This window comes from Salvelinus sp. IW2-2015, linkage group LG15 (genome assembly GCF_002910315.2).
Source record: "Salvelinus sp. IW2-2015 linkage group LG15, ASM291031v2, whole genome shotgun sequence".
NCBI classification, from domain to species: Eukaryota; Metazoa; Chordata; class Actinopteri; order Salmoniformes; family Salmonidae; genus Salvelinus; species Salvelinus sp. IW2-2015.
Window position 1 is genome coordinate 59,615,507 of NC_036855.1, and position 8,811 is coordinate 59,624,317.

The 8,811-nt window shown below is 42.3% G+C and overlaps 1 protein-coding gene across 1 annotated transcript; it reads left to right on the forward strand.

The window, feature by feature from the left end:
- The first annotated feature begins 361 nt into the window (after positions 1 to 361).
- On the forward strand, positions 362 to 3,046 carry LOC111974491 (cytochrome b5). The gene is made up of 5 exons (XM_024002199.2): positions 362 to 787; positions 2,088 to 2,216; positions 2,377 to 2,403; positions 2,519 to 2,553; positions 2,685 to 3,046. Exons 1-5 carry the CDS (start codon positions 584 to 586, stop codon positions 2,773 to 2,775), a joined length of 486 nt encoding a protein of 161 aa, XP_023857967.1. The 5' UTR covers positions 362 to 583; the 3' UTR covers positions 2,776 to 3,046.
- The last annotated feature ends 5,765 nt before the right edge of the window (positions 3,047 to 8,811 follow it).

Here is an 8,811-nt window from a genome sequence, read left to right on the forward strand (position 1 = left end):
AAATTGTTGCATGTTGTGTTTATATTTTTGTTCAGTGTACATAGACATCACTTCAGTGGTCGAGGTTGGAAGTGGAACCTACTCAAAAACAACACTACTGACAAAGGCAGTATGCAGGATGGAATTGCATTGATCATTAGCCAAATCCAATGACATTTCAAAGGAGCAATAAAACTGATTTGATATGTGAGTAATGTAAAATACTTGATCTAACTCTTCCATGGACATGCTAAATGACGAGGTCTCATGATCATCTAAAGGTCACCTGTGATTGGTTACAATTCTACAATGTTGCCTTTCATTGGTTACTTGTCTAAAAGTCAATACATGTTCATTGGAAGGTGACACCGGGATGTAATCATTGGTTCTTTCCGCATGTCTGCTGATGTAACGATATGCCGGTTGCAAAGGGGAAACTGGCTTGTCCTACGAAATTTAGGCTTATGCATTGCTAAGGCAGTCCACATTGGATACACGAACCTTCATTCTGTTTTATAAACTCTACAGCATACGATTCAACGTTGGATAATCAAAGTGTAACTTAGGGACTTAGCTAGCTAGGCAAATAGTGTTAAAACAGATAATGGGCGAGGAAATGAACGATAACATGATCAACACAAATGGTGCTGCTAACAGCATGGGGGATGTGAATCACACCGCAGAAAAGACAGCAGATAGCGATGTGAAATACTACACATTGGAAGAAATAAAAGCTCATAATATGAGCAAGGACGCATGGCTTATCATCCACGATAAAGTGTATAACATCACCAGTTTCTTGGAGGAGGTAAGATCAAAATACCACCCGTGCTAACGTTAGCTGACTAGCATTAGCTACGCCTGGTTTCAAATTAATTTAGGTTCTGCGCCAACCAAACGTCTAGCTAGATAGACAACTAACTATCTACGTAACAATGCACATATGTGAAGGTCTGGGTCTTTCTAGCTAGCTACCATATCCGAACGTTATTTATCTAATGCTCAGTCAACACAGGCTGAGGGAGGCAGCTTGCCAGCATTAGCATTTGCTATTTTGGCTAGTGTGTGYTTTGCCAGTTTAACTAGCTAGTTAATGTGGCTAACTTAACTGTGTATACTATCTGTGTCTACCTGCATATTCCCAATAATATTAACAGAGATGGTGTAATGTTGCACCTGGACTGGAGATGCATTATTATGGAACGTACCTAGCGTAACGTTAGCTAGCTAACGTAACTAGTTTGCTAGCCTAATTGGCCAAAAATAGGGCGGGTTACWAGAGGTCAGTCGCCTAAAGTTGCGCAACCCACCATCTATTAAAGGTGTAATGGGAAAATAAATCGAAATACAATGCCAATGGCACAGCATGACCACAATGAAAGTAGCATGGTCCCGTGTGGCTCAGTTGGTAGAGCATGGCGCTTGCAACGCCAGGGTTGTGGGTTCATTGACTATGTATGAACTTTCCAATGTGTAAGTCGCTCTGGATAAGAGCGTCTGCTAAATGACTTAAATGTAAATGTAGCATGGGGTACCAGTCTGTTTAGCTATCGTTCCACACACATGTCATGCTAAACCATTTTTGCTAATGGTACAGGTTCTGGATTTCAGGTTAAGATTAAAAGGGTTAGTTACAAGTATCTTTGGCATGACCTCTTTCATGTGTTATTATCAAGGCTGTATTTGTGAAGTAACACCACACGGTAATATTTGTTTACCTTCAAAGAGTGAGCCTGCCAACAAAAAAGTTGACATTGGAGCTTTAACCATTTTTAATGAAGCAATCTATCCCTATAATATGCCAATCCATAATAATTTCAGGATATCAGATAATTAAGAGTTCAGAGCTTTATTTAACACATTTATCATATTGACATTTAGGTCGACATAAGCCAGCCATCCATGTCATGTAGGACATCATATTGTAATTGTGTAGTCTGTGATTACATTCAAATCAAATCTACATTTATTTGTCAAATACACATGGTTAGCAGATGTTAATGCGAGTGTAGCGAAATGCTTGTGCTTCTAGTTCCGACCATGCAGTAACTGTCGGTAGTGACAGATCATAATGAAATTAAGTCTACCACTTGTTTCTGTGTTTTCAGCATCCAGGAGGAGAGGAGGTTCTGGTGGAGCAGGCAGGTGCAGATGCCACAGAGAGCTTTGAGGATGTTGGTCACTCTACAGATGCCAGAGAGATGCTTATCCAGTACTACATTGGGGAGCTCCATATGGTACAGAGATTGCTTTCTCTCAACTGTTGAACTCTCAATCATTGCAAATTCATTAATTGAAACATCATTTTCGTTTAATGATGGAACAAAAAAATTATCTGTGGCATGATTTATTCTGATCGTACAAGTGTGTAAATGATTATTTCACCCTGTCTTTTAGGATGACCGGAAGAAGGATGGCGCAAAGGTAAAGTATTCAAGTAAATGTTCTGTAAAAATGTTTTATAATAATGTAACACCTATTTTACTAATGCTAACTCTTGAACTTTGTTTTATCAACAACAACAAAAATTCTCCCACAGGAAGAATTCATTACAACTTCAGGAGATGGCTCGAGGTCAGTCATAAGCGATAAGGATTTGATTATTCCATTTGCATTGACTAAGTATTCTGTCTCCTAATCATTCTTCACTGAGCTGTTTTTGTTCCCTGGCTGAATGTCTAAGTGCTCTTTCCTTCTTTCTCTAGCTCGTGGACCACATGGTTGATACCTGCCATAGCTGCAGTTGTTGTGGGTATCATGTATCGATACTACATGCTGGAGCGCAAGTCTTCCTGAGCCCTGACGCTGTCGTCGCATCTCATTCTTTCTGTCTGGAGGCCTTGACATGTTTGACCAAACCCCCCCTTGCATTGAACGTACACAACTTTTCAGAGGTGCGTCCCACTCAACTCACACAGTGCCCTCACCTTGAAGGAAAGGGAGGGAAAGGATAAAACAATCCCCTTGCTCCTCGGCTTTCTTTTCTAGACCTCATCCAACAGGCTGTGGGGCGAGATGCATCTGGAAACTTTCTGCCCTCAGTCTCTTTAAATTGTTTTCTAATCTATTCATATTGTTTACTCACTCTGCCTTTTGATACTTATTGTATGGTGTCTTTTTAAGTTAGTTATTCATATGCAAGTGATCTCAACTGTAATGTATATCTGCAAACTCTTGTCGCTATCTGCTTTGTGGGACTTTTACAGTGTGCTCCAAAAGTATTGGGACAGTGATTTTTTTGTTGTTGTTTTGGCTCTACTCCAGCACTTTAAATGATACAATGAGTATGTGGTTAAAGTGCAGACTGTCAGGGTATTTTCATCCATATCGGGTGAACCGTTTAGGAAATTACAGCACTTTTGTACATAGTCCCCCCATTTTAGGAGACCAAATGGGACAAATTCACTTATGTGTATTAAAGTTGTAAAAAGTGAAGTATTTGGTCCCATATTCATAGCACGCAATGACTACATTAAGGTTGTGATTCTACACATTTGTTGGATGCATTTGTTTGTTTTGGTTGTGTATCAGATTGTTTTGTACCCAATAGGGATGAATGGTATATAGTGTATTATTGTGCAATTTTGGAGTCACTTTTATTGTGAATATAATATGTTTCYAAACACTTCTACATTAATGTGAATGCTACCATGATTACGGATAATTCTCATTGAATCGTGAATGAGTGAGAAATACATATTTTACCCCCAAGACATGCTAACCTCTCACCATTACAATAACGGGAGGTTAGCATTTTGGGGGGCGATATATTTGTGCATATAACTTTCTCATCGTTCACAATTCATTCAGGATTGTCCGTAGTCATGATAGCATCCACATTAATGGATGCTACCATGGGCACAAAATGATCTGAAGCACAACCAAAACAAACAGCAAATGCATCCAACACATTTGTCCCAATACTTTTAGTCCCCTAAAATGGGGGGGGGGGGGGCTATGTATAAAAAGTCTACACTTTAACCTCATAGTCCTTAGCATTTCAAAAGAACAGAACAATTGTGACTTCGCTGTCCCAATACTTTTAGAGCTCTCTGTATTTCTCTGTTTGTTCAGACATGTTTAGTGGCTAACACCACCATCTCTATGCTCTAGGTCTAGGAAGGTGAAATATATTTGTGTGTAGTAGAGCATAGCAACACAGGTTATGGGGTCATATCTATAAGAAATAATGCTGTTTTCTTACACTGAGAAATCTGATTAGCATGTTTTTTAGTTTAGGTTAAGTTGCGTACTCCTCGTGAGTCTTAATTCTCCTCAGACTGCTGCCTAGTATTTCATATCTGGTGAATGAATAACATAGGAAAAGCTAGAAACAAAGCATTCTTACGTATCTGTTTGCTTGAGAATAGATTGTCATGCAATTTGTCATTTCAAACTTAAAAATCATCATTGATTTGAACCAATGACTTGATTGAACAGTATGCCTCATAGTTAAAGTACATAATTTATGTTCAGCTATTCATTGCGTTGCATGCATGCATCGACTGATTGAGTAGGCCTCGTTCTCGGAATCTCTCTTTTGCCTKACAAAGGCTCCACGCCATGTAAATTCTCTTGATGTATTGATAAGTTAAATTGATATTATTTGAAAGTGAAATTTACTTATCCCCAACTCCCCCTTTTCTAGTTACTTTTACGCTAAGCATTTATTTGGTGATACTATGCTTTAAAAAACATTAAGTATGAGATGATTGGTGTGTATTATATATATTATAACCTGGATTAATTCTATTGCATTACACACATTGTGCAGGATATATGTTTGTCTCTTCCTATGCACATCCATTAGCAATTTAAAAATGCTGCCCTATGTAGTGAGTGTTGTTGAATTCTAATGATTGGACTAAAATTGTACTCTTGAAGGCATAAAACACTTTTACATTCGTATTGTGTTAGCTGTCTGTTAGTGTTGGTGCCACTGTGACATTTTTAAGTGTAAATCTGTATCTGGGAATTGTGGATAAACAGCAGTACTTGAAAGCATATATGTGGATATTCAATTGCACTACCAATTTTAATTGGTATATGTCAACAATATATTTCATATTTCAGTTGTATGTTTCCTATAAATGTTGCTATTCACAACTTGTGGAGCACCTGAAAACAACCTGCCCAAGACATAATACTGATTTGTACATATGATAACCAACATATTCCATTTGGACACTTTCAAATTCATTATACTTCAAAGACATGTCCCATTGAAACGAAAATTCCCGTTGAGTCTGACATTACCCTTGTCATGCTAAGTAAAAGGCTCATGTGCTATCTTCATAAAATTATTTGAGTGACATGTTGCTATTTTATAAGCTAATTTAATTTATAAGGTTGTGAAAGCATAAGAATGGCGCTGTTAAGATCAGAGATTCATCTCCTTAGTATACACTTTCGTTCGAGGTGTACATACCTACATCTCCAAATTACAAACCAAGTAGTCTTACTTCAAATCAAATCAAATTTTATTAGTCACATACACATGGTTAGCAGATGTTAATGCGAGTGTAGCGAAATGCTTGTGCTTCTAGTTCCGACAATGCAGTAATAACCAACAGTAATCTAACCTAACAATTCCACACTACTACCTTACACACACACACAAGTGTAAAGGGATAAAGAATATGTACATAAAGATATATGAATGAGTTGTGGTACAGAACGGCATGGCAGATGCAGTAGATGGTATAGAGTACGGTATATACGTATGAGATGAGTACTGTAGGGTATGTAAACATAAAGTGGCATAGTTTAAAGTGGCTAGTGGTACATGTATTGCATAAAGATGGCAAGATGCAGTAGATGATATAGAGTACAGTATATACATATGAGATGGGTAATGTAGGGTAATGTACATTTGTATTAAGTGGCATTGCTTAAGTGGCTAGTGGACATTTTTACATAATTTCCATCAATTCCCATTTTTAAGTGGCTGGAGTTGAGTCAGTATGTTGGCAGCGGCCGCTAAATGTTAGTGGTGGCTGTTTAACAGTCTGATGGCCTTGAGATAGAAGCTGTTTTTCAGTCTCGGTCCCTGCTTTGATGCACCTGTACTGACCTCGCCTTCTGGATGATAGCGGGGTGAACAGGCAGTGGCTTGGGTGGTTGTTGTCCTTGATGATCTTTATGGCCTTCCTGTGACACCGGGTGGTGTAGGTGTCCTGGAGGGCAGGTAGTTTGCCCCTGGTGATGCGTTCTGCAGACCTCACTACCCTCTGGAGAGCCTTACGGTTGTGGGCGGAGCAGTTGCCGTACCAGGCGGTGATACAGCCCGACAGGATGCTCTCGATTGTGCATCTGTAGAAGTTTGTGAGTGCTTTTGGTGACAAGCCGAATTTCTTCAGCCCTGAGGTTGAAGAGGCGCTGCTGCGCCTTCTTCACAACGCTGTCTGTGTGGGTGGACCAATTCAGTTTGTCCGTGATGTGTACACCGAGGAACTTAAAACTTTCCACCTTCTCCACTACTGACCCGTCGATGTGGATAGGGGGTGCTCCCTCTGCTGTTTCCTGAAGTCCACAATCATCTCCTTTGTTTTGTTGACGTTGAGTGTGAGGTTATTTTCCTGACACCACACTCCGAGGGCCCTCACCTCCTCCCTGTAGGCCGTCTCGTCGTTGTTGGTAATCAAGCCTACCACTGTAGTGTCATCCGCAAACTTGATGATTGAGTTGGAGGCGTGCATGGCCACGCAGTCGTGGGTGAACAGGGAGTACAGGAGAGGGCTCAGAACGCACCCTTGTGGGGCCCCAGTGTTGAGGATCAGCGGGGTGGAGATGTTGTTACCTACCCTCACCACCTGGGGGCGGCCCGTCAGGAAGTCCAGGACCCAGTTGCACAGGGCGGGGTCGAGACCCAGGGTCTCGAGCTTGATGACGAGTTTGGAGGGTACTATGGTGTTAAATGCTGAGCTGTAATCGATGAACAGCATTCTCACATGGGTATTCCTCTTGTCCAGATGGGTTAGGGCAGTGTGCAGTGTGGTTGCGATTGCGTCGTCTGTGGACCTATTGGGTCGGTAAGCAAATTGGAGTGGGTCTAGGGTGTCCGGTAGGGTGGAGGTGATATGGTCCTTGACTAGTCCTCAAAGCACTTCATGATGACGGAAGTGAGTGCTACGGGCGGTAGTCGTTTAGCTCAGTTACCTTAGCTTTTCTTGGGAACAGGAACAATGGTGGCCCTCTTGAAGCATGTGGGAACAGCAACTGGATAAGGATTGATTGAATATGTCCGTAAACACACCAGCCAGCTGGTTCTGCGCATGCTCTGAGGACGCGGCTGGGAATGCCGTCTGGGCCTGCAGCCTTGCGAGGGTTAACACGTTTAAATGTTTTACTCACCTCGGCTGCAGTGAAGGAGAGCCCGCAGGTTTTGGTAGGGGCGTGTCAGTGGCACTGTATTGTCCTCAAAGCGGGCAAAAAAGTTGTTTAGCCTGTCTGGGAGCAAGACATCCTGGTCCTCGACGGGGCTGGTTTTCTTTTTGTAATCCGTGATTGACTGTAGACCCTGCCACATACCTCTTGTGTCTGAGCTGTTGAATTGCGACTCGATTTTGTCTCTGTACTGAGACTTAGCCTGTTTGATTGCCTTGCGGAGAGAATAGCTACACTGTTTGTATTCGGTCATGCTTCCGGTCACCTTGCCCTGGTTAAAAGCAGTGGTTCGCGCTTTCAGTTTCACGCGAATGCTGCCGTCAATCCACGGTTTCTGGTTTGGGAATGTTTTTATCGTTGCTGTGGGTACGACATCGTCAATGCACTTCCTAATGAACTCGCTCACCGAATCAGCATATTCGTCAATTTTGTTGTTGGACGCGATGCGGAACATATTCCAATCCGCGTGATCGAAGCAGTCTTGAAGCGTGGATTCAGATTGGTCGGACCAGCGTTGAACAGACCTTGAGCGCGGGAGCTTGTTGTTTGAGTTTCTGTTTGTAGGCTGGAATCAACAAAATGGAGTCGTGGTCAGCTTTTCCGAAAGGGGGCGGGGGAGGGCCTTATAAGCGTCGCGGAAATTAGTATACAATGGTCTAGTGTTTTTCCAGCCCTGGTAGCACAATCGATATGCTGATAGAATTTAGGGAGTTTTGTTTTAGATTAGCCTTGTTAAAATCCCCAGCTACGATGAATGCAGCCTCAGGGTGTGTGGTTTCCAGTTTACAAAGAGTCAGATAAAGTTCGTTCAGGGCCATCGATGTGTCTGCTTGGGGGGGAATGTATACGGCTGTGATTATGATTGACGAGAATTCCCTTGGTAGATAATGCGGTCGACATTTGATTGTGAGAGTTCTAGACAGGTGAACAGAACGACTTGAGTTCTTGTGTGTTGTATGATGATCACACCACTTCTCGTTAATCATAAGGCATACCCCCCGCCCTCTTCTTTACCGGAAAGATGTTTGTTTCTGTCGGCGCGATGCATGAAGAAACCAGCTGGCTGCACCGACTCCGTTAGCGTCCCTTGAGTTAGCCATGTTTCCGTGAAGCGAGCACGTTGCAATCCCTGATGTCTCTCTGGAATGCTACCCGTGCTCGGATTTCATCAACCTTATTGTCAAGAGACTGGACATTGGCGAGTAGTATGCTAGGGAGTGGAGCGCGATGTGCCGTCTCCGAAGCCTGACCACGAGACCGCCTCGTTTTCCCCTTTTTCGGCGTCGCACAGGGTCGCCGGCTGGGATCAGATCCGTTGTATTGGGTGGAAGGCAAAACACTGGATCCGTTTCGGGAAAGTCATATTCCTGGTAGGAACGTGATGAGTTGAGCGTTAATCGTATATTCAGTAGTTCCTCCCGACTGTATGTAATGAAACCTAAGATT